Here is a 25,789-nt window from a genome sequence, read left to right as displayed (position 1 = left end):
TGTTCACGTTCAGCTGAAATAAATGTACACAGAACAAGTCTTTTAGCTATTGTTCCATAAATAACAAGCATGGCAGCAGGACAGTGTTGTTGGAGGTCGTTTTGGTTTCAATTCATAGCTTTTAGAAAGTGGTTTTACTTTTAGGTTTGAGGCCCTAAAGTTTACAAATAGCATTTTGTGCATGTTGTTATAAAAGGCAAACCACAGCATCATAAATGTAATACATTTATAACATTTGTGGTACCAGTGTTGAGAACTCCGACTCTGAAGCCCTTCAGTTCAGCATAAGTGAAACTGTGAGTCATTTTCTAGACGCAGACTTGTCGTCCAGCTTGCTCAGAGATACTGACACATCCAGTGTTTTGCTTGTGGGCCTGTTGCATTCTTAATCATAACACAGTGGAAAAATAATGTGTAATTAGTCTGTGCGAGTGTTATTTCCTTTGACTTTGTAGAACTATCTGCTGTCTTGCTTTACTTTTGCTTTTGATTTCCTGCCTCTGTTCTCCAAATGACTGTCCTCTAAACATTTTCATTCTTGTCTAAAAATATCAAGAGTTTTAACAAGAGCTTTATGAAGTGTTGAAGCTATAGTGTTGACTCCATGCTGAAATGGCCATCTTGAGATGTCGTATTTGAAATTTAATATGACGGTGTTATAAACCCCTAAATCATTGCAACATTGCTATATTGGCTGAGGATCAGGTAGTTGACCATTAACCCCGTAAGCAGTAAAGCCACACCTGCGATGTTCATGAGACTTTACATATTTTGTGCTGTTGACCTGTGCAGGCTCAGACAGGCTGCAAACCACACTGCCATCTTTAGGATGTTGTTTCTGTGGTTTGAATGGGCAATGGTGTTTTTGGTTTACACTTTGAATTTACATAGTGTAGCTGATATTGTGAGCTGCAGGAAACAGATTAGTGTTTTTACAAAACTTCGACAAGTCCATTTTTATCCTTGGTATCATGGATGTCTACATTTTAAGCTTTAATGTATTCAAATGTTTAAGTCTTGTACTGTTATTATTTTTTTCAAACACTCATTGTGACCACAGGTTGCTTTGTGCAGCATGTCCAACTAACCAACATGTCCAAAAAAATGGACAGAAAATGTTACAGGTTTTGCGCTTTCCGAACAGTTAATGTCCTATTTTCCTCCATATGAAACTGCCCACTCACAAGTAAACATTTTTTTTGTTCTTGAATTCAGTTGTTAAAAAAATCAAACTTAGTCTGCATTTCAGAGTCTTGCAAAAAGCCTTGCGATAGAAAATATTTGCCCCACCCTCCTCTGCCAGCAGCACAATTGAATAGCTTTTTCAGCCAGAAATATCAGATAGTCTTCCTTACTGTGACCTGAAATGAACCGGCCTCATTTTTACTGCACTGTTGGATCGACAGGTTTAATGCATTTTGGCAGGAAATGTCACATCTTGCAAATCACAAAGCCTTCGCTGTTGGGCTGTTGTGATGAGGAGATACTTGTTGTCATTCACTAATTGAGTGATGGCTTTCCTGAACGGAGCCTCCAGTGTTCAGCCTCTGTGACAACATGCTAATGCAAATGAATGCAAATGCTGCCGTGGTGTACATGCAAATTAGCCACGCGACCACCCTCTGGTTTTTGTTCTTCAGGGGCAGACGAACTGTTTGTGGATGCTCATGTCTACCAGTTTATGTTTAGGTCTATGTCTGGGGTGTTTGTGTGGAAACAGTTACTTCCACAAGGCTACAAATGCAATCAATACTCTGTCTCTTAGAAATTTGAAAGTCCTTACTGGTTTCACTGCATGACTCACTTCTGGGAGTGAAAACACTCCTACAGGGTCTTAGGATGCAGTACTCTAAAGCCTCAGATTTCTGATCTCTTCCTCCTCAGAAACCCAAATATAGTTTGATTATTTTTAAGTCTTTCAGCTTTATTTGACAGCAGGCAGAAATGGGTGCACAGAAAAGGCAAGTGGGTGACAGCGACATCTGTGCTATCTCACACGGGTGGAGTAGAAGTAGCTTTCAACTTCACTGAGTGCAGCAGATGCCTTAAAGTTTATAGAAAATATGGGAGACTGGTTCAGAGAAAGTCTCCTTACCAGGACATACGGACAACTGAAAGAGTGTCTCGCACACTTCAGTGTAGCCACACGAAATGTGTATCTACTGTACTTATTAGACTTATGTATTGTGTTAGACTTAACACCTCCGTGACTATTTACAGCTGTTGTCCTCATCTTTCATCCGTCTGCTGCTCTTTATCCCCCCCGGCTCTCCCTTTGCCTAAAGATGGAAAAACCAAAAAGCATGTGCTCAATAGTGGAGTCAACTGTCCAGAGTGTTAGTTTATCCACTTAAGACAACAAAGACGACATTTAGAAATGAGATATTTTTGGAAAGCAATTCCTTTTCATTGGTCTGGTGACTTGCCTGTTACAGTGAAGATAGAAGTACTTTTCTGTCTGCATGGTGTTGTAAAATAAGGTGACGTGAAAAAAGTTGTTTTGATATGTATTTTGTGGATAATATGAAAATTTGTCTATGGCTGACGGTATAATGCTGTCTTTTATTATCAATGTTAATATGCCAGCTGTTTTCTCTATCAATTGATTCATCGCTTATAAATGTTTAAAAAAATGTGCAAAGCTGCATCAGTCCATTCAGTCAGTCTACTTAACATTTCCTTTTGCATATTTTCAAATATTAAAGACTGTTCATACTGTGGCTTGCCTGAATACTTGATGGTGAGTATTTAGTGAGAAATGTGCTTCCACATTTCCCAGTATGCCCAGCATTATGTTTTAAATTCAATAAATGATTCATAGTCAATATCAATCTGTTGCTTTCCATCTTGTATTAATCCAGAATCGTAACTAAACCTTTACTGAGAGACGAGGTCATCATTGTCTTGTTTTAAATTTATGTGTGCTGATGAGTGCCATCACGCCCCTATGTTGTCTGGTTGCAGTTTCATTTTTCATGAACGGATGTTCACACGTAACGTGGTTACTTTATCTTAGAAGCAGGCACAAGTGACAGGATGAAACCTTGGACGTGGCTGACAAATAAGACACACACAGGCATGGAGGTGCAAGTTAGCACCTCAACTTAACGTCGCTGTTGTTTGCTGACATAAACCTCGAGAGGAGATAACACAAGGTTACCCGATTGCCTTTCCCACAATTCCCATGTTTTTTTCCTCTCATCTTGTGACTTTTCAAGATAGTATCGCTTCCTCCTCACGCTGAAGTTGTAAACATTGACACCTGCTTTGACATGAGGGGGACACAGGGACCTCGTATGATTAGCATATGAGCGTATATGGCGGCACGGCTCTAGTGTTCTGACTGTGATGATCACTCACTGATGAACTCTGATCCGCTTGCCCTGCATAAACTTTTTACTGGCCCCAGGCCATCGGGCCCTCTGTTATGTTGAACCCTGCTGTAGTCATTCAGGCAAACAGGGAAGGACAGTGATATTACTGGCCTGATTTATCATGGTTGCACATTAACAGAACACCTCAAAGAACAATAACAGAAAAGAAGAAGAAGAATCCTTCATTGATCAAACATATGCTCAGCACTTGTACTTATGATCTCTCAGATTGCTTAGATTACGGAAGATGTACTGATGGATTTTGCACAATTACTGCATCTGAATCATGGCATAGTAGAATATACAGAATTTACAAAAATGTAATGTGTGGAATGTATTTTTCAGGTGATTAAATAGATAACACCAAGGTAACCGTTTTTAATTAATTGTCTTTATTATAGTAGGGAAAGCACACCTGTGATGATTTTTTTTTTCTGGGTGAGTCCACCTTCTTGAAACCTGACCCTTGCCCTGACACACACCCACACATGCATTCCTCACCTACAGCCGTGACATTTAAAGGCACTGGTTAAGGTGAGTCCCCACTGGGGCTGTGTTCAAACTGAACAGCCCTGCAACCAAAACATGCGATGGGCTTTGGTGTGGGCATTGGTACAGGCACCATTGAAAAATGAAATAAGGCTTATTATTGCCAAGACTCTTCACAGTGCTTTATAATACTATGAGACTTTTACAACTGTGGAAAGTCTGCAGATATTTTCTCAATGGTAGAGATAACATAGTGCTTCACAAAGTACTTTACTTGGTGTGTGAACTGGTAGCATTGATTTGTCGATAGCCAACCGTCACAGTAATGAAATAATGAGCTAAGGCGATTAAATTGTTTGAGACGTTATCTTTTTTTTTGTTAAAAATGTCTTATTATTCTTTAAACAAGGTTGTATTCTGCTTCTCTGTAGACTGTTAAGGAAAGTACTTTCAAGGAAAAAGTCAGACAGTTTAACTCATACGAGTCTCATTGACATTAGTGTCCACTGTTTAAATGCAGGGTCGTGTCTTGGATTGAATTTGGTTTCCTGTATTTTTTTCTTCCTGTACCATCTGCCAGTAGAGAAGAAAAAACAAACCATGAAACATATTTGCAATTTCAAGTTTGTCATCTTCTTTGCCTCCCCCACTGTCTTGTTCTTCTTTATCCCTCCCTGTGCTTTTGGTGACTCCCAGGGCCCCCCCCCATCCCCCCGTCAGCTGTAGCTGTCGGGGGATGGGCAATTGTCGGCCCATTCATAAACAGATGCTGTCCATGGAGTGTGTATGTGTGCACTCCAGGAGGGCTCCCACCATGCTCTGCTGCTGTTGTTGTTGAACCCAGTACCATCTGCTGAAGCACTTGATGGTTGGAAAGGAGAGGGGGGAGTGTGGGAACAGAAAGAGGAAGGTGGTGACTGAAGCTGGTGGCAAAAAAGGATGGAACTGTTTGTATTTATAGCTCGATTATAAGAGATCAAGGCAAACGGTGGCTTTTATTTGTCATTTAAACACATTGACCAGCATAGTTGAGGGAAATATAAGCCCTTCATATCTGTAGGAATTGAACATATCTGATTTTGGGGCCTTTGATGTCCATGTCAAACAGCAATAACTGTCACAGGCTATTTTCTGGTCTTCAGACATCTTCAGACTTGACAGAGTCCACAACTGTAGTTCCACACATCCTAGAAAAACTACTGAAACTCTGCTTTACAGCACATTGTACATTTTTCTCTTATAAAGATGTGTCATTACCATACATAGTGTTAGCGCTGTTTTTACTGGCACAATGCATGCTGTTCAACACCGCTGTAAATGCACTAGTGTTCAGTGTCCCCCCCTCCCCCAATGGTTTTCTCTTGTCGTTATGATATAGATTTAACTGATGTTAATGAGTTGATGCATTCTAAATGGGATGTCACTGCCTATTAATAATAATTAAGATTTTCTTTCTTTTTTTTTTCTTTTTTACAATTGTTCTTAAATAAATGAAACATTAACAGTTACAGTAACACTTCAATATTTCTATAGGCAACTGTGCAATTATTGAACCAAATGTGGCCAAATGATACCACATTAAATGTTGCAGCCGTGGTGTCTGAGTTGTTTTAGCATCTCTGTACGTCTGTCTGTTTATAGCGAAGGTAAGTGCTGTGCTGTAATCCCATTATGGGATTAGACTGCAGCCTGCAGCTTTCTCCTGCAGGCTAAGTGGCACACCCAGTGGGCCCGGTGCAGCTGACTTTAACACTCACCCAGGGAGAAGCCTCAGTCTGATTATGCACCAATAGGACACTAATGGAAAGAGCGCATCTCTTTTTTGGAGGCAAAAGTTAGGAATATTTTAATCAGACAAGACGAGTGAAAATGTTTGCTCACAAATATTGAAGCGCCAGGCAATATAAACTAATTCAATACTAACAGTATTACTGTCAGTAGAAGCAATAGGTAACATGAAGCTGCTCTTTGAAAATTCATAGCTTGACCAAAGCGCAGCACTATAGACATTTATAAGTGGATTGTATGAGGACTGCAACCAGTTATTTTCGTTATAGATTTGTTTGTTAAATATTTAATCAATGCATGTTTTGGTCTATTAAAACATATGGCTGCCATCTCAAGCATTCATTGGCAGAGTTTAATTTCACGAGGCTTTCTATGAAGTGTTTCTGTGCTCGGCTTGAGCTTGTTTATCTCATACTCAAACCAGTTAAAAAAAAAAAAAAACAACAAGAAAAAAAAACCCATGGCTTTTTCGTTGTTGCTGTAACTAAACGATGGAGTTTACTTACAGGAAAAAATTGCTAACTAGTGATTGTTAGTATATTTGTGTTTACGATATAAATGATATCACTGGCTGTTGTAGGAGCTCCTCATCTGCCGCGATGATGTTTCTGTTCTAAGTGGTTCCCCTACCACTGCCTTTTGGTGGAACCTCTTCCTCAACCCGCCACCCTTGAAAGAAACAAAGGATTTTATTTATGTTGTGAATTGCTCACATTTAGAAACATTTATATAGACCTTTTGAAATGAAAGAGTTATGCACCGTTATGCTGTATGTTTGTACATTTTCCACTCTGCAAGTGATGAGTTTAAATCCAAATGATGACTCTGTTCTCTGACATGAAGTGGTCAACAAAGCAGTTTCAAGGGTCCAACCGCGCAATGTGCTATTTACCTAATTTATGTGTCACTGGTTTTTTACTGCCTTTTGTTGTCATTTATGGTCACGCTAGTCTTTTCTTAAGGAAGCTAGTCTTGGCCAGAGTAGATGCAGCCACCCCTGTCGCTCGCATGCACACACACACACACACACACACACACACACACACACACACACACACACACACACACACACACACACACACACACACACACACACACACACACTAAAAATGCAGTCAAACTAGGGGAAACACTGGTTCTGTATTACTCTCCATCCATGTGAACACTGCTGTTATTGAACCACATAAGACATAAAATGCATTACCAATTACAATGAAAGTAATGGTATTTACTCCTGTTTTGCACAGGGAACATACCCATAGAGGGAAGAACAGTGGATGGAAGAGAGAGAGAGACGGAGAGTGTGACAAGGAAGGAGGATAAGAAGATACAGGTCCGGTCAAAAGGTGAGAGAAGACGTTATGGCTTCCATCTTGTCAGGGGCTGTGGGACAGCTGTGTTTGTGTTCTGGCCAGAGTTTCAGTGATCATTAATTTGGACACCAACCTCTGTTCCCCTTATACAGAGCTAGTAATATATAATTTGCCATATGCCGCAAAAACTTTAAGGTCCAGTTGTACTCTAGGTAGTAAAAGAAGGATCACCACACACTTAAAATAGTTTCGCAACCATCAGTTCTGCAGTTTTGTGTCGAGACAAGAATCTGGCAATACATGATAGAAATTGGCACAGTATAAAATGGCAAAAGATGCTCAACTCCCAGAAGACTTGATAAAATCCACAGACTGCTTAGACCACATCAACTTCTGTTGTCTAACTTTAAAATGTTTGTCTTTGAAGCCTTTGAGTTTCAAAATATTAAGATGTTTATTTTTCCAACATTTTTTCTGCCTTCCATGGTCTGTGTCCATTCTCTGTTTGTTTGTGCACTAGTGCTTTGCTCCTGTGACAGAGCTGGTGTACTTTGCCATGTGACGTAGTAGCGTTTTCCATGTGAATTGCTGTTACAGTTTCCACTGAGTCCTGCTTGTGCGAGCCTACTTCTATTACCGCTGAAACTACTGTCATGGCTAGAGTAGGCAGGAAGTCTGATAGCGTCTATCAATGACCTTGAGTGTCTCTTTACGTTTCAGTTGCTGTCTCTGTCTCTTGCTTTTGTTTTCACTCCTCTCAACCTCCTCTTGTCTCACCCTGTGAATATATTCTTAGATTTGGTGATGTGTCCCAGTACAAAGAGATGAGTAGTTCAGAGTTAAAGTCTCTGTAGTACCAAACTGTGAACTGGCACAGCCATTTATCGTCATGGAAGCTCTTCCCCCCAGATAATGGTTATACAACAACAAGAGTGCAGTCATTGTTCCTCTGAAAGAACCAGTGTCTATACTTAACAGTAACTTACTATAGTGAGAGTCTATAGGCTGATTTGCCTTAAGTTATCAGCAGCTCTTGAGCATGCACCAGTTTGATTATCTTTGGTCAAAAAGTCTCTGATTACAGCTTTTGAAATATGAAGTTTTCCAGTGTGTCTCTGAAGACGTTGCCTTAGGTTCTGAGAACTTTTAATGGATATTTTTCACTATTTTCTGACATTGCATGGGCCAAGACAGTATCACAACCCTCAGTGTTGCAGTGTAGTATGCAGACATGAACCTGGCAATGCATGATAGCAGTTGGCACAGTATAAAACAACAAAGCATGCTTAACTCCCAGAAGACTTACAAAAATCCATTCACTGCCGCTGTAAAACTAGCAACTAGAGAGGGCCAAACCAACACTCCTATTGACTGGTTTTATGCTATTTTAGATAACGTTTCCTGAGCATGCCTGGTGGCAACCACTACCAACCTGATGATGACTGATGATGGATGGCTGAATATTGGACCAAAAGCTAATGAGTCAGAAGAAAAATTGAAGCTTGTGCTTTTGTACACATTGCCCTTGTTGAGTTCTGTGTGCGTGCCCCTCCTAATCCCTCCCAAAGTTGACATGATAGCGATGTACTGTGTGACAATTGTGCTTATCTGCTCCTGCACACACTCGCACTGCATGTGCAATCTAATGTACAGCATAGTGCTTTGAAAGGGATGCAGACATGTATAACACAGTAACACCTGCACTCCAGTAAATGGCTTAATACTTCCTCATACTCCTCAGTCCTTCATGGTGATCTCACCTGAAACGGGAAGTTAAGGGAAGAAAGATGCAGGTTGCTTGCTTTCCTCGCAGCTTTGTATTGATAAAGGTTTTTGCATAATCGACAGACACTGGCATGCGCTGATGTCCTCTTGCTTTGACAGGCCCGGGGAAATTGGGATTGTGTTGAGGAATGTTGTCATGACAGCAGGGGCTTCCCTAACAAGACCTCCTTTTCCTGGTTAGTTCAGCTCCAGACAACACATTTGGGATTGGTTTGCTCCAGCCAAGATAAAATTAAACTGTATAAGTGTGATGATCATTTGACAGCGTGCTTATGTCGACTCGGAGTAAGAACAGTGATACACAAGTAGGACCAAAGAACGTGAAAACATGTCCATATATGAGGAATGTTTGCTCCAACATAACTTTTTCCAGTCATTCTGGACTTTTTCTCCCTTATTTCTTCAGCCGCTTTTCCTTACAATGTGTGCCTTTATTTAACAAAAGATGGAAATGCAGTGAGTGCAATAATGGTTGTGTTGCGGTTGAAATGATGTGACAGATGAAATCCATTTTATACCACGACGAACTGCATAGCCAAATCCATACCGCATCGCACGTCTATGCTTTTTGTGCCCGTTATACCGCCCACTCTTGGTGCAGCCATTATTTTCATATTCAACGTTGAGGTTTGTTGCTGAGGCCCTGATGTGTTTCACTGGTATGCAAATGACATTTAAGAATATGTCAGCTTTTGGCAACAAAGCACCATGCTTCAAATAGACTTTGCAGTTGCATAGCAACAGCAGGACATGTGAAAAGTGCCTTTAGCTAAAAGCAGTGTTCAGTTGACAGTCACTGCATGTAGTGTTTTAGACAGTCAAGTCAAACAGTGCAAAGCTTGTCAAATGCATTGTTTGTCCATTTGTAGGGTGTCTCCGCTAATTGTTTGGTAGTTCTTTCTAAACTTAGAACAAATGATCTAAAACAATATCAGGCATATCGAGCTAACTCTGAACCCAAAACACACAGTCTTATTTTCATTTGTTGCATAACAGTTTTGATTGTATGTTTACTGTCTTTTGAATTGATTTCAACCCACCTGCTATTTAGCGGTAACAAAAGTTTTCAGAACACTCTCAGATAGCATCGAATGTTCATACAAGTATACCTGTATTTATCACAGTCTCTGTCTTTCATGACCAAACATGCACAAAAACAACCTTTCATGTCCTTTCGGATGTACCTTGATTTAGATTCATCTCAGGTCTATTTGTCCGATTATCGTATGTAACAGGTACGGTAGAAAACGGGGCCAAACACTTGGTTGGCTCTACTGATCGTTTTCCACTATTTTAAGTCTCAGCATGGCTTTTAAGTTTCTTTACTTCTTGCTGTGTCTGTTAAATGGAGTACACATAGTACTGGGTTCATGTGCCGCTGACTTCAGGAAGTTGACCTCTTTGCTTTTTATACATGTTAGAAGCTGCAGCTGCATTCCTCTCACATCAGCTTCAGTGACAGGCCCTTTTGCCTCTGTCTCTTTGTCCCTCCCTTTTCACATTCCACTTCCCTCTTCACTCCTCTTTACCTTGGTATCATCTGTTTTTTCCCATTCTCTTCACTACATTTCTTGTTCTCAGCTGCACTCTCTGTGTTTGTGTCTTGTCCCTATATTCCCTCTCCCCCCTCAACCCATTCTGTCTGTCTGTAAGATGATAGCAGCAGTCGAGCTGCTGCCAACTCCAGGGGCCCTCATGAAAGCTGTTCTCGGATGGAAGCTCGGGGAAAGAGGAACAAACTGTACTCTATGTACTGAGCAGCGGCAAAGAACATGCTTATACACACCAGTGTTGAGTGATGTTAAAGTTTTCAATGTGTGATTCATTAAAATACATATGAGTGTTGCAATCACTAGATAAATAATTAAATAGCCTTTCTAATTACAAACCAGGATACCTTTGAGTATTAGTTTAGTTATACTGATGACATGTTTGCTTGTTTTGTCTGAAAAATTGGGTGTTAAGTTGTACTATTACATATCACAATGAAAAAAAAAATCAGCACTTTCAGAAACTAGAATCAGCATATGTGAGCCATTTCTGCTGGAAAAGTGATTTTAATGATTAGTTGACTATCAAAATTGTTTATTATTCTTCTCTTCATAAGCTAATCGATTAATTGACTGATCGTTTCCACTCACGTAGACACATATGTACATTATGTTGGCAGCAATCAGTCTAGTTTCATTTATGGAAAAGGCAAATCATTATTTTCCCAAGAATTGTGCACCACCAGCCAATAATTGCTCTAGTAAAGTGTTAAAAATCTTTGCACATTGCTTTGAGTTGCACTGCCTTAAAAGGATAAGTGGTTCAGCCTGCATAGCTGCTTTGAATGGGATGCTTTAGGGTTGACAGAGGCCTTTCCGTGTAGAAAGGTTGAGTCAAGATCCATGGAAGTAAACAACTCTGGTTGCTGGAAGGGGCTTGTCCTGCCAGAGGGAGCAGGTCAATTCAATAGCTCCACCTTTCTGCTCTGTTCCTTAGTTTTCTTGTCTTTTGGATAACAGTATTTCTTCTTCATAATACTTTGGGGGCACTTTCTTGAGTATTTTGTAATGATGATATCATTGTGCTGTCTGTTTTTTGATCGGTTCCAGAGGGTGGCTCAGCAGCCTTGGCAGACTTGACGTTTAGATGCTGGCAGTTTGCCCAGGTTTAGCTAGTGAGCTGTGACTAACAAAGGTGGAGTTTGGCCTCTGTTAAGTGCATCTGGGCTTTATAGCATTGCTCGCTGGCTTATGTGTCTTTTCCTCTGATATGAATTGGAATATTTGGATTATTTGGCCTTGTTTTAATAAGGCTATTCTTACTACAATAAACATGCCAATCCACATGGAATTAGAATCAATAAAACTTATAACACATGTCCAAACTTGCAACATGCTTCATTGCATCTGCACACTTCTTCATTTTCCAGATGGGGGGTTTGTTTGCTCTCTTATCATATTGGCTTGTGAACAGAGTGGTTACTATTTGAACTGAGGGTTTATAAATAGACCCGTGTATTGCTGCAGAAGGCAGAGAGCGCTAACACACTTGCCAACCTGCACCAAGAAAAGGTCAGGAGACGTGGACACACACTGCACTTCTTGCTGTCAAATACACTGGTCCACTTTTATTGAAGGATGTCTATGCCCCCCTCCCCTCTGTTGAGTCGTGCCTTTGTCCTGCTCTTTTTATTGTTCTTTTCCTACCTCTCACTGTCTGTTACTGTCTTTGTTCCCTTACTACGTCCCTTTCTCTGCTCTAGGATAAGAGGTTTTGCTTGTCATGGTGTCCTAGGGCAGTATTGCCAGCTTTAAGCCTGTTGTATAACCCTAATCTAGTCTAACCCATACACATTCATCTCTCCTCTCAAGAAGACAAGGTGTGTGGTGGTCAGTCCTCCCATCATACTTTCTTCATAACCTTGCTGACTTGGATACTTGTACTATAATCAAGGGCAAGGAAAGATGGGAATAATTAGTCTCCTTCAGCTGTAGAAAGAGAAGGAGAACAGAGAGAGGCCGTGTTCACTGGGTCAAAAAAGCTCCTAATTAATATCCATAACATCATTGAATTGACATCCATAGCGATACTGTAGCCTCCACTGGAGCTGGCCTTCCCCTCCATTAAAATGTAACTGCATCAAGGCTAAGGAGATGGCACATGCAGACTGTAAGAACAGTCATCAGTTGTGAGTCTCTGTGTAGGGTGGGCCTGGTAGAGATTGCTCACAGTGAAGACACCATCAAGCATGTTTCATGAGATATCTGAGTGCTGAATGTCTGAAATGCTTCAGAAAAACTGATGATTTTGTTTGAAGTTGTTGATAATGGGCATGCAATATGTGGAACTTACCGTCTTCCTCTCTTCTTTGTCTCTTTCTGTCTTTCTCTGCAGTGCCAGAGCATATCAAGTCAAGGCAGAGTCCTAAATCTCAACCACACCTCCCCTTCCCCCTCCCCACACCTACACACGTACATACACACACACACACACAGACAAACACACACAAAAGCTCATACATACAGTCCTCAGCAATGCCAAGGGGGCCTGATCAGCCTGCTGCCTGCTCTGACAAGCCCTGCCTCTTCACCTCAGACCCTTGAGGCTGTGCCCTCTGAGCTTTGACCTTTGACGTCCCCTTTGTCGACCTGGGAACCAGAGGTCACCTGTTCTCCACTCAACCCGGGGGCGCCCTCCTGACCAGCCAGGAGCCACATCCACAAGCCCCACTCACAGGTAAACTATGAAAAGAGAGAAAAGAAGACAAACATACAGCAGTGGATTACATTCAGTTAGATCTGTCTGTTTCCTTACAAATGCATACAGGGACAACCGCTCACTGTCTGCCAGTGATCACAGTCTTGATCATAAGCAAGAAAACAATTCTGCAATTACATTAAATGGCAATAAATGTGGGTGTGTTCTGGCTCATCACCTCTGATGACTTTCTGCTTGTACCTCCATGCCAAATGAACTTATCCAGTCTGAAAAAGTAACCAATTTCCAATTTGCATTAGTGTGCAATAAAGTACTCAAAACATGATTCATATGAAATATGTGGCCTTTGAATTAAACTTGCACATTTGCATAATTCAAAAACAAAAAACTGTTTATATTTTCCTGAAGGTTTTGAAATATGTACGAATTTGTTTTGTTCTAAATTGATCACAACTGTGATTTTCAGCAAACTACAAGTACAACACGATGATTTGTTAGTATGCAGTCATGCTTTTGTGTGAAAAGGGGGAAAAAAAAAACAACAAATTGATAAGCACCAGATTAAGCTCAGACAAACCACTGAGAATTACACATGCGTAATTTATTGCTTCTTTTATATATTACGATCTGGATAGTCAATTGTAACTACTAATTTGGATCCAGCAACTAGCAGGGTCTGTCTACTAATCCTCTTCTACTTGCAAGTCCTTCTTTTTTTAACACTCTTGGTTTCTTTTCTATTTGCTTGATTCTCATTGAATGTCCTATCTGGCCTAACTATTTCTAGCATCTCCCCACCGAGTTTGTTTTCTGGCTCTACCTCTAACTCCCTCTAAGTCTGTTGACAGTCTTTCCTCTCTCTGTTTCCAGGCATGGCTCCCATTCGGGATTCCGTCAGCCACTCCCCTAATCAAACAGGTGACTACACATTGCCTTCTTCCTGCCCAGTTCTTCTGCGTTTCATCCCCCCCCCCCCCCCCCCCCCCCCGTCTTTACCTTGGCTCTGTGCTTTGTGATTGACAGACTCTGTAGACTCAGGCTGACCTGACCTTGACAGATGATGCATTTTATTCATGGCATATCACAGAGAAAGAGAGATGAATGTGTGCGTGTGAGAGGGTGCAAGAGGAGACGAACGTGATGAGCACCATGGAGAGATAGCAGCCAGTTCATGTGAAAGAGGCTTTGCAAGTGAGAGATATTCCAAGTGAGAGTGACCCAGAGATGGGTAACCAAGCAGTCAAGAGGCTTGTAGCTAGTCTCATGAGATGACTGGTGAAGAAATCAGTATTTGTAGTCACACGTGAAAGAATATTATGTGGGAATTTGCAATATTAAACAGTACTGAGCCGCAGTGTCCCCACTGTAAGAGTGCTGTTTGAGTGACAGACTGCCACCAAATGCTGATAAATAAAGCAGTTATGCACAGAGGATTGCTGTAGGAGTGAAAATTCAGGTACTCTCCATTGTGACTGAATGAGTGTGTGTAAGCAAAATCAGATCACAAGTGGTTTCTGGAGTCTAATTTCAGAGACATGCCTGGTCAGAATGCAGATGCTCTCAGGCAGTTTTATTATATTTGGAGAAAATGGCAAGGTTTAAACCAGGTTTTCTGTTCCCACCACCTCTTCTCATTTGCCACCACCTCCCCTCACTTCTCCATCCTCCCTACCTCTTTTCACACTCAATTGCCATCTCCCTTATTCCCTCCATCTCTCTTCTGTTGATGTTTGTCCTCCACCTCCTTGAATCCGAACATGCATGAATGGCATGCTTTTGAGTCCTGCTGTAGTGACAAAATGGTGGCAGCTGTGTCCAGGCTCAGGCCTGGCTCTGATCACATCCAGAACAGTTGGGCAACTGAAGGTTGGAGGGAATAGAAAAATATTAAAGCGACAGTGAATGAGGAGAATTTAAACCACATCTGTTGTATTATTTCATTTAGCACATCTCACTGCTATGTAATTTCTTGATAATGATTCAACAGCACCTTTGCTAAATGCTTGAGTAATTTTACTGTTTTTCTAAAACTTGAAGCTCTGATCTAACAGTATCGTCTACCATGTCCACCCTTATGTCTCAGGTCTGGAGCATCCAGTCTTGGACTCGCAGTATGAGCCTTCCCCATGGTCCTCTGGCTCTCCCTGCAGCAGTGACAGCAACAGCAACTGGGGCAAAGTCCTAGTGGACGGAAGCACCGACAAACCCAACAACCCTTCTTCAGCTAACTCTTCCGTCTGGCCTCCCTCCTCCTCTTCATTCTCTTGCTCCTCGTCTTCTTCCTCTTCTGGCTGTGGGTCAGGATCAGACCCTGAGTTGGCGTCAGAATGCATGGACGCAGACTCTAGCTCCTCGATTGGCTCAGAGAAAAACCTCGCCGCTGTGACAACAGTGATGATGATGTCAGCAAATGCTTCTTCCTCTGTGTCTTCTACGGCTTCTTCCCCCTCCTCGTCTATGGTGACTTCTGCCATGGTGGTCGGCGTTTCAGTGAATGGAGACAGCAACGGCAACAGTCGTCAAGTGATTGGTGGAGGGATGGGAACCATTGGCGGTGCAAGTAATGGAAATAATAACATCACCGGGCCCTCCCTCTACTCCGTGGCAGGGTCCAACAGTATTGGCAGCAATAACATGGGTAACCACAACAACAAGCCCATCAATAACAGTGGTGTATGGGGCACCCAGTCAGGCAGCAACATGATCACCACCGGCGGAAGCACGCCCTGCATCAATGGAGGGTTAAACCCAAACACTTTAAACCCAAATGCCAACCACGGTGCCTGGCCGCAGAATACAACCCCAAGCCCAGTCTCCCAGGGCCAACGTCCTCCACAGGCTCAGGGGATGAGTTCCAAACTGAGTCTAGCTCCCCAACAGGGTCCCGTGCTGGGCTGGGGTAGCATGGCAGCTCCAAACAACAGCAGTATGATGGAAGACACTGAGGTGAATAATGGTACAGCAAGCAGCAAGGTGTTAGGAAGCAGCAACAGTGGAAATGGTGGCCTACAGCCTACCAACCTTAACACTGAATCCAATGGACCAAATAACACTATGATGATGAATACTACTACTACTACTACTACTAATGCCACAATGACCTCTAGTCCACCAAACTCTACAGCCTCACCCCAACTCAGCGGGGATTGTTCCTGGGGCTCTATGGGAGGAGGGAATGGGGGTCCGCTGGCCAATGGAAACCCCTCATCAGCCCCCCAGCACCCCCAAGGTGAGCTGGGGAGTACTGGGGCCTTCGGTACACCTTGGGGCGCCACTACCTACCCTGGAGACAAGGGCCACCCAAATGCAGACACTGTGAACCCCCAAAACCCTGCCTTAATGCAGGCTGGGAACCCCCAAATTTCCTCTACTGCTGCTTACAAGAGTAATAATACCCACAATAACACTGGGGCCCCACGCTGGGACCAGGGGCCCACCAATAACCCAAACCAGCCCCAGACTAACTTGTCCTGGGGTATTGGCTCAAATCAGATCCCAGGCTCTGCAGGCCAAACACCAGGAAATGGCAGCCAGACTACGATGGGTCCTCCAGCAGGGATACCTCGTCCCTGGGGGAGCAGCGCATCTTCTTCTTCCTCGTCCTCATCATCCTCTTCCACATCTAACAAGATGTCAAATGGAGAATGGGGATCAACAACTCCTGGTAACAACAATTCAGATGCTGGAAGTCATAAAGGAAGCTCTGCCAACAATGGCTGGAAGAGCTTGGAGGATGACGCCATGGGCATGGGAGGTGGAAGCCATGGGTTGGGTAGTGTCACTGGAGGCTGGGGTCGCTCTGGAGGAAGCGAGGGAAGTGGAGAAAGCTCCGGTGGCCGATCCAGCTTAGACAGAGAAGGCAGCCAAAAAGGGGGAAACCGCAGAAAAGCTAACCCCCATTCATCAATACTGCCAGCAATGACCCGGGCTGATTTGGACCCGAGGGTTCTGTCCAACACTGGATGGGGACAGACACCCATACGGCAGAACACCGCCTGGGATGTCACTTCTACTTCTAACAATCAGCACCAGGGTCCCAGAGGAGATGAAAGAAAGCATAGTGGCGGAGGCTCCGGGTGGGGCACAGCTACACCGACAGCTCCCTCCCAGACCTCTGGAGGTAGGGCTATAATATGTGTGAAGTTTTAAACAAACAACAAGTATTCAAATTTAGCACAAAACGTTCTTTTGCAAAACACAAAAGTAAAAAATACTTCATCTCTCTTTGATTCTTGTAGGTTGGGGGGGTGGGCCGGGCAGCTCAGGCCCAGGTACAGGAGGATCTGGCTGGGGAGATCGAACATCCTCTGGGTGGGACAGCAAAGGCCCAGCGAGTGGAGGGGGAGGGCAGAGTGGCTGGGACGATGGATCCAGCTACAAGGGGAGCAACAACACCAGTAACACCTGGAGCAATAACAAAGATGACAGGTAATGTATGTTTGGGCATTGCAAAGATACTGATTATACTGATGCAGTTTTACGTAATCTTCTCTGCTTTTAGCAACCACTATTATGTACCTTCCACATTATTACTTTACTTATCACCTGCATTGCTTCTGTTTAGGTCTAATACATGGACTAATGCACCCAAACCGCAACAGGGGTGGGGTTCCAATTGTGGAAGTGGAAGTGAAGGCTGGGGTAATGGTGGAGATGGTGCCCGACCAGGGGCCAACAGCCATTGGGGGGAGCCCCAAAAAGGTGCAGGCTCAGTGGGCTGGGACAGCGACAGCGACCGGTCAGGGTCTGGATGTTGGAGCGAGCCTAGCCGAACCAACACCAGCAGCAGCAACACCTGGGTAGGGAGTGGAGGATCAAATACTCCAGACCAAAGCACTCCAAACCCAAGTTCCAACTGGGGCGACTCAGTCCACAAACCCAGTCCTCAGATTAACAACCAGGGCTGGGGTGAGCCAATGAAGAACAACCACGGAGCCCAGAACTGGGGTGAGCCAAATCCCAAGCCCTCCAGCGAGTGGGGAAAGGGTCCTGAATCCAACACGTCCAGAGGCAGTCAAGGCCCTAACAAGCCCACAGGTAATAAGAAGCATTATCCATCAGAACCACTGTCTAGAACGTAGAACAATATTTTTCGTCCTTTGTGTGTGACCAAGGCTTTATTGTGATTTAGTGTTCAGTGAGGTAGTAAGGGAGACTATGGGTACCAAAACTGAAATGTTTTTTTGACACTGTATAGAGAGAATGTTTGAGTGGGAGGACATACAATTGATTACTCACTTTTATTCTCATTTATTCTTCTATCAGGCTGGCTGGGAGGCCCCATGCCCACAGTAGGTCAGAAGGAGGAAGTGGCAACTGGGTGGGAAGAGCCTTCTCCAGAGTCCGTTCGTCGGAGGATGGAGATCGATGACGGGACAGCAGCTTGGGGAGACCCTGGTAAACACTCAGCCCGATGTACATTTCTTCAGAAAAAGCTGCTCTAAAGCCTGAACAAAATAACATGGGATTCCAGTCTTCACATTTTCAGCTAATGACTCAATGTGTAATTAAACCTTCTTAGGTCAGTACAGTGGTGGATCTGTCAACATGTGGAACAGGACTGGCCAATCAGACCAGGAGGCCATGGGCCCATCCTCTCAGCACCAGTCCCAACCACCACACAGCTCGAAGCACGCTCCCCAGCCCATGCAGCCTGTTGCGCAGGACAAAAGCTGCAGTTCTGGTAAGTTGGAATATGCATGCATGCATGCAGCTGTATGTTTGAGACAGAGCAGACAGAGGGCACATGAAGCCTGCTCTTACACTCTTACGTTATTGTTTTTGCTGCAGTACAACATTACATTATGCAAAGACTAAATGAGCAATGAATTAACTAAATGTTAACGTGACAGTTTATCCAGTCATGCAATCATTCACATAGTTTTGACTACAAAAACACAAATAGCCAGGAGTACAGAAACTTGTGCACTTGCCCACACGCCTCCAACACGTGAATACATGTGAATAAAGATGAGTCGAACACCACTGAGTCACAGTTGCTCCCTTTTATAATCTGCCAGGTTACAACAGATATTGTCATTATTTACATGTTCTAGTGTTGTTTAGCCTGCAGGAATACTTTTATCAACAAATGCAGTGACTCTTGCATTAGCTTGTAGATGAACTTTTTAAAAAAAAATTTATTTTTAACCTCATATTGAGGCAAATTTAAAAATGCTTGGACACGAGCCAGTATCTAAAACTGTATGCGCATGTAGTTGCAAGCCTTCTGGTGCAGTCTGTAAGCCTTATGAAGGGATACAAAGGTGCAAGTCCCACCCACACACTCTTTGCAATAGCTGAAATAAGGTCTTAAAAGGACAGAGACAGTACAAACACAAAAAGTGTAGCTGCACACACATACACAAATGTATTTAAAGGAATACACAGTTTGCACAGAAGCAGAGACAGAACACAAACGCGTACAGCCATTCTCTCCCATCTCCCTACGGTGTTGTCTATGTTGAGCGCTTTTTGTAAAGCCGGTTGAGTCATCCCTTTGGAATGCTAAGAGCATCGATTTTTCTCTCCTCTCATTCGCTTGTTTTCCTCCGCCCTTTCTCTCTCGCCCGCCAATTCTGCTTACTGAAACACTGAATTTTGTTGGGTTTGAGTGAAAGAGAGAGAGAGAGACCATGAGTGGTAGAGGAGGAGGTCTGGTGACTTGGTAATAGGGATGGTTCCAATGTAAGATGGGAAAACTAAAAAGAGTTAGGCAGCTATTCTGCAGAAGTGGGCTGATAAGGGGGAAAAGAGAGGAGGGGCTATTAGGGTTATTCAGGGCTGCTGCCTAGTCAGTTAACTGGAGCAGCAAAGTGGATGGCAAGGAAGGGTGGGGGCAAACAAGGCAGCTACTGTGATGAGGAAAATAATCATGCTATAAGTTTTAATTCATTTTGGTTTCATTTTTGTCAAAACCAAAGTGCAGAAATCAGCAGTGTGGTAGATTGCAAAAAAATATGAGTGAAAGAAGTAGCTGAATGCATTGAATGAATTTGAATTTTAACAATTTTAAATGCAAAAATGGACTCAAGTATTGATTCTATCTTAGAAATAACAGATTTTTTTGTCTGCTGTTAGATGTGCAACGAAAATCTACTCTTTCCACTAATTGACAAACACACATGAAAACACATATTGTGTTTCTCATCCCCCTTTTATCAGGTCAGCTGATGCACCTACGTAGATGGTGAAACAGAGCAATAGATGAAGCCTAGGGTTACAGTTTGTCAGTTGGTGTGTGCTTTGGCATCAGATGCACACACACCCCTGTGTGTGTTTGTGTGAGTGTGTAACATATATGTACAGCAGCCTTAACACATGTATGTGTTAGTTTGCATATATGCATCTACTTCTGCATGTCTGTTTCGCTCTGTTTTTTTGTTTTTTTTTTGCATTTGTTGTTGTGCTTGTACTTGTGTATGAGCATGCCCAGTCACATGAGGGACACTGGAGCCTGAGGCCACCCCATGATCAGTCCTATTTTTACAAGAGATATCCCTGGCATCTCCCCAAATGCCTCCTGTGAAGGGAGAAAGTAGCAGGTCTAGGCAGTCAGCTGTAACACGACCCTTTTGAACTCATACTTACACTCGCTTGAGCACACACAGTCTCATATTTGATAGGGTAGGGGGGGCCCGTGCACACATCAACACACCCGCAGGAATTAAAGTAAACAACTCTTACATAAGCAAGGTGATGCGGGGTTCCCCAGGGATGTGAACAGGGCTCTCTCCTCAAGCCCTGTTCTCTGATTGCAGCAGAAGAAAAACTTGCAGCATCAGTGATAATATGAAAATGTTCGTTGGGTCTGTGAAAAACTGTTTTCATTTACATATTTAAATTTGGGGCATTGATGTCACCATTTCCACATGATCCACCCACTCTCCAACTCTGAGTGTCCAAACAAGCCTGATCCGTCTTCTCTGAATGAGGAGAGCTGTGATATTGAAATAAAAACAAACAAATTTCTTGATGAATTGCTGTTCCTGAGACATAGTGTATCATGTATAACCTTGCTAATAAGTAGTTTGACACAGGGGTTGTATTGTTACACTAAACAAAGAATAGACGTGTTCTGCCGGCAACAGTTAGACATCTGGTACGGGCTTTGCCCTTAGGAATGAAATCAGACAAATTTGAAAGACCATTTCATTGTGTGCAGATGTGCAGTACAGGCCAGTGAGAATATTGTGATGATGTTGGTGCTGCTAGCTGCATGTTGGTGACTTTAGTACAGTCACATGACATGTGTCTTTATGGTCAGATAAAAAAATATTTCCATATTTAAGATGGAGCAAATGTAAAGATATGGACAGTATTGAGTTTTTTTCTGCATAGTTTGAGTCTTAATATACAAATTGTGATAAATTGCATGAATGCTAAAAGCTGTTGGTTTAAGACAACACTGCAGAAAATATATCCTTAGTCTTATGGTTACCTCCTTCTTTTCCTCCAGGTTGGGGTGAGCCTTACCCCCAGCAGAAGGAGTCCTCGACATGGGGTGAGCCTACCACTGCTCCACCTGTGACAGTGGACAACGGGACGTCTGCCTGGGGGAAGCCCATGGACACCAGCTCCAGCTGGGATGAACACAGCAGGGGTGAACCAAGCAGGGGAAGCAGAGAGTCTGGCTCTGGATGGGGCAACCAGCATAAGTCTGGTAGGTTCAGACATGAACAATAAAAAAAAAAAAAGCTGCATCTGAAGAGTATGATAATGTTTAAATTAAAGTAACAGTTAAAGTGGCAGGAGAGAGAATTTCCCTGTAGGACAAGCATGAAATGAGCTATACAATCACTACAATCATTCGCTGGTATTCATTTTCTTCCTTTGTCTTTCATCTCCTGTAGCTCCAGGTCCCAAGCCCATGGAGACGTGGTGTGGTGAGGAGGTGTCCATGGGCAATAGCTGGGATCAGGAAGAGGAGGTGGAGATTGGCATGTGGAGCAACAACCAACAGGACAACCGATCCCATGACCAAAACACCTGGAACTACAAGCATAAAGGCTCCTACAAGGTTTGCACATTTATTCATCCCAAACATGAAATAACTGATCCTTACTCTTACAAACATCTGACTTTTGAAAGAATAAAAATATTTTGATTGTGCAGAAACGCTTGAACATCAAGTGTTCAAAAGGCAACCCTAAGAATGTTTCAAGTGTCTCCAGTTAATTATTTTTTGTCTGCAATGTTTCAGATGAACAAACCAGTCAATAAACAGGATGAACCCTGGATGAAACCCTTCATCAACCAGTTCAACAGCATGAACTTCTCTGTAAGTACAGTTTCCTGTTGTTTTTCCGTCGTTTTGTTTTGCGGCCATGTAGTTCCCACCAGTAATTTGACCATTTTAAAGCTGTGGTTGCTTTGTGCATATGCAGTGATGCAATTTCTCAGCATTTGCATTACTATTTAGTTTTTCATATGCATAATACTGTTCAGTCACATTTTCTTCTTTACGCCCTTGCAGAGAGACTCTCCTGATGACGCCATGAAGACAGGAGCAGGGATGGTGCAGGACAAGCGTATGGACATGGGCGGTATGGGAGACTTCAATGGAGTAATGGGAAAGAACCCTGGGTCTCGACACCAGCTCCACAAGGAGTCTGCCATGGATCGCAGCCCTTACTATGACAAGGTATGAAGACACATCAATGTGTTCTATGGGTGGGGGTAAAGAAATGGCCACAGAAACACATCTTGGGAATACTGCAATGGAAATACAGCAGGTGTGTTTCATCGGCAATTTGTACACTGTTTACAAACAATGTTGCAAGATAGAGGTTTGGTGAGTCTCTCTGCCATTGTGGTGATCATGAGGTGTGGAGACAGAAAAGAGTCTCTTGTGTGTAATCTGCCTCAAATGTCTGGCTGTGAAATGCTCTCTCAGCCCTGTAGTGCCCCGCAGTGGCTGTTCTAACTCACTGCACTTGATGTGCGGACAGTCGAAAAGGATGTGTCAGTTGATGCTTGGTGTTTGCATGATGGTGACGTTCTGATGAATTATGAGTTAGTCTGTTTTACTTAGGAGCAACAAAAGCAAATGCAGTATGCACACTTCTATGCATACACTTCCTTGTAACAACTGAGTATTTTGTGAATGCAGTAATGATTCGTTCCTTTAGATAGTTCTGTCTAAAGCTGCCAAGGGTTTGTTTGGCTTTGCTGCTTTTCCTTCTGCATTGAATGCTTCTCATCTCTTATCTTCCTGACTCGAATCCTCTGGTGCCACCTTCTCTTTTTCTACTGCACTCCCCTCCTCTTTCCATTGCTTACTTCTTTTCTACTCGTCACATTTTACTCCTTTTACTCTTTCATCCTTTCTTTCACTCTTCATTTTCTCTCCTATTGTTTCCTCTGTCCTGTCGCATCACTTTCTCTTTCCTCCTCCCCCCTTTTTCTGCAAAATTAACTCTTTTTCCTTCTTTTCTCCTTCCCTCTCTGTACTTCTCTGGCTGCTGATGTGCTTCCTGTCCCTCTGTGCTTGCCGTCCATCTGCTGTGCGCCCGGCCTTGCTTCTGCAGCTGTCTGTTTCCCCCTCTGCTTATGATAGCCAAGCTTCTGATGAGCTCTCCACCAATCAAAGCATGACCTTTTCCCCATCCAATTCTGCTCAGCCTATCCCCTGTCTCGACTCTGGGCCGTCTCCCGCTCACTCTAGTTCTGGGGGCGCTCGGCAGGTGAGTGTGGAAGGATAAAGAGGATGTTAACTTGAGGTCTTGGGCCTTGGACAATAAGATACCAAGAAGAAGAAAGTGTCTCTCTGTATGAAGAAATTGCGATTAAATAAACCACATATAACAAATGATATTCGAGCAGGTTATCCATAAGAATTAGGTTAAGACCACGAACAGGTTTCTGATTGTTTCTGTGCTTGTAAAAAGTTACATTCTGAATGAAGTTTGCAACAAGTTTTTTGACATTTTTTTGTGTGTGTCTGTGTCTCCCTGCTCAGAATGTAAACCCTATGATGGGTGGCAGCAGCGTAGCACAGGGCCGAGGCGGCCCCCAGTCCCAGATAACCCCCCAACCTAACCTTCGTAACCAAGTGCCTCCACCCATCCTGCCCTCTCAGGTAGCACGCACCGTTAGATCTACTGCTCATCATGTTTTAGGCTACGACGTTTGAAATGTCTGCTCTTGTCTTAACAACGGTCTGAATGTCTCAGCAGCTTTAATGTGGATGCACTTGAAGCATTGTCAAGACAACACATACCGATCATTCCAATGTTCTATTTCTAGATAACAGTGAGGCTTAAGGTTTCAGGAGCATCATCATCCAAATTTACTAAATATGATCTGACATTTTGCCAGCCCTCTTTTTCCATCACATTCAGTTATCCATTGTTTGTGTTTCACATTTAATCACAGGGAATCTTGAATGACATTACATTAAATGACGAAAACGATGTTTGTTTGTGTTCAGGTCCCTCCATCCCTGTTGAAGTACCCAGGAGGTAACGGAGGTCTGAACCCTCTGTTTGGCCCTCAGCAGGTGGCTGTGCTCAACCAACTCTCCCAGCTCAACCAGCTGTCACAGCTCAACCAGATCAGCCAGTTACAGGTAGATTGATGGAAATGTTGAACGCACACAGGCATCAAGGAAAGGACATTTTCTTTCTGGATGGTTTTAGGTTCATGTACAGTGCTGTTTTGCACTGTGCATGCGACACTGTTAAGGCCAACGTGATGCAGTCAATTTACATGCTACATACACATGGCTGAGTAACTTCTTGTGTACAGGAACAGAAAACATCTCATGCTTTTTTAAATCTGCCCTTTAACACATGTAGTCAGTGAACCCTGTTTAATGTTCCCTTGCAGTATTATCGGACTCGAACTTAATCAGTCCACCTACATTATGATTATGCAGGAAATGTTTGCAAAACTTAAACTCAGAGATACAAAAATAATCCGCAAACTAACGTTTTTCTTTTTTGTCTGTTTGCAGCGTCTTCTCCTCCAGCAGCAGCAACAACAGCAACAGCAGCAGCAGCAGAAGGCTCAGAGCCAGAGAGTCATGCCTGTGGGACGGCAGACTGAACAGGTGTGTGTGTGTGTGTGTGTGTGTGTGTGTGTGTGTGTGTGTGTGTGCGTGTGCGTGTGCGTGTGCGTGCGTGCGTGCGTGCGTGCGTGCGTGCGTGCGTGCGTGCGTGCGTGTGTCTGCCCCCAAAGTTGAAGATTTTTTATCAGCTGAAACATTAGGGTCTCTGGTGTTGCCTCATCGATTGGTTTCTCTAACCTCCTGCCACCTGTCCTTAGACACGTCCTATTGGTTCGTCTCCATCAATGATGCAGCCCCCACGGCATCTGGACCCCTCCCTGCTGAAACAGGCCCCACCCCTCAAACCGTACCTGGATAACTACTTGTCCCACAATGCCCCTGAGATGCAGAAGGATGCTGCTGCTCTCGGATCCTTCAGCAACTTCCCTTTAAGTAAGTTGGCTACTTTTAGTCATTTTACAAAATAAAATCAGTATATGCTCCCAAATTATAATGACAATACATTTTGGAGTAGATATTGGCTGTAAATATGTATGAGAATATGGAAATGTGACTGAGTTTCTCTTTCTACTGTTTTCTTTCTTCCTTTGTTCCGCCCATCAGGCTTGAACTCTAACCTGAATGTATCCCTGGACATGGGGGTTGGTGGTGGTAGTGGTGGTGGAGCTGTGAGCTACAAAGAGCGTCCCCAGTCCAAACTGAAGAATCTTTGGGCTACTGACCCTCTGGAGCAGAACAGTAAACCTGGTAAGCAAGAGTCTGTTTGTGGTGTAAACCCACTGGTTGGGTCCTTGCATGCAGCAGCGTAACCACATCTGTGA

General features: G+C 43.3%; 1 protein-coding gene across 2 annotated transcripts in view; it reads left to right on the top strand.

Moving 5' to 3' along the window:
* LOC139343338 (trinucleotide repeat-containing gene 6A protein-like) overlaps positions 1–25,789 on the top strand; it is a 34,393-nt gene that overhangs the window by 5,126 nt on the left and 3,478 nt on the right. Inside the window, exons 3-20 of one of the 2 annotated variants that reach the window (XM_070980925.1) lie at positions 6,899–6,997; positions 12,635–12,976; positions 13,829–13,876; positions 15,042–17,078; positions 17,197–17,386; positions 17,523–17,995; positions 18,224–18,355; positions 18,480–18,641; positions 21,417–21,620; positions 21,811–21,977; positions 22,161–22,238; positions 22,434–22,601; positions 23,488–23,643; positions 23,919–24,038; positions 24,390–24,527; positions 24,915–25,010; positions 25,226–25,400; positions 25,572–25,715. In XM_070980925.1, the coding sequence (XP_070837026.1) occupies positions 13,831–13,876; positions 15,042–17,078; positions 17,197–17,386; positions 17,523–17,995; positions 18,224–18,355; positions 18,480–18,641; positions 21,417–21,620; positions 21,811–21,977; positions 22,161–22,238; positions 22,434–22,601; positions 23,488–23,643; positions 23,919–24,038; positions 24,390–24,527; positions 24,915–25,010; positions 25,226–25,400; positions 25,572–25,715 (4,486 nt within the window). In that variant the 5' untranslated portion in view covers positions 6,899–6,997; positions 12,635–12,976; positions 13,829–13,830. The remainder of the gene's footprint in view (positions 1–6,898; positions 6,998–12,634; positions 12,977–13,828; positions 13,877–15,041; positions 17,079–17,196; positions 17,387–17,522; positions 17,996–18,223; positions 18,356–18,479; positions 18,642–21,416; positions 21,621–21,810; positions 21,978–22,160; positions 22,239–22,433; positions 22,602–23,487; positions 23,644–23,918; positions 24,039–24,389; positions 24,528–24,914; positions 25,011–25,225; positions 25,401–25,571; positions 25,716–25,789) is intronic. The other variant, XM_070980926.1, reaches the window with a different exon arrangement.

Source organism: Chaetodon trifascialis, chromosome 15 (assembly GCF_039877785.1).
Source record: "Chaetodon trifascialis isolate fChaTrf1 chromosome 15, fChaTrf1.hap1, whole genome shotgun sequence".
In the NCBI taxonomy this organism is placed as follows: Eukaryota; Metazoa; Chordata; class Actinopteri; order Chaetodontiformes; family Chaetodontidae; genus Chaetodon; species Chaetodon trifascialis.
Note: the sequence above shows the minus strand (reverse complement) of the source record. Positions and strands in the feature narration are given on the sequence as shown.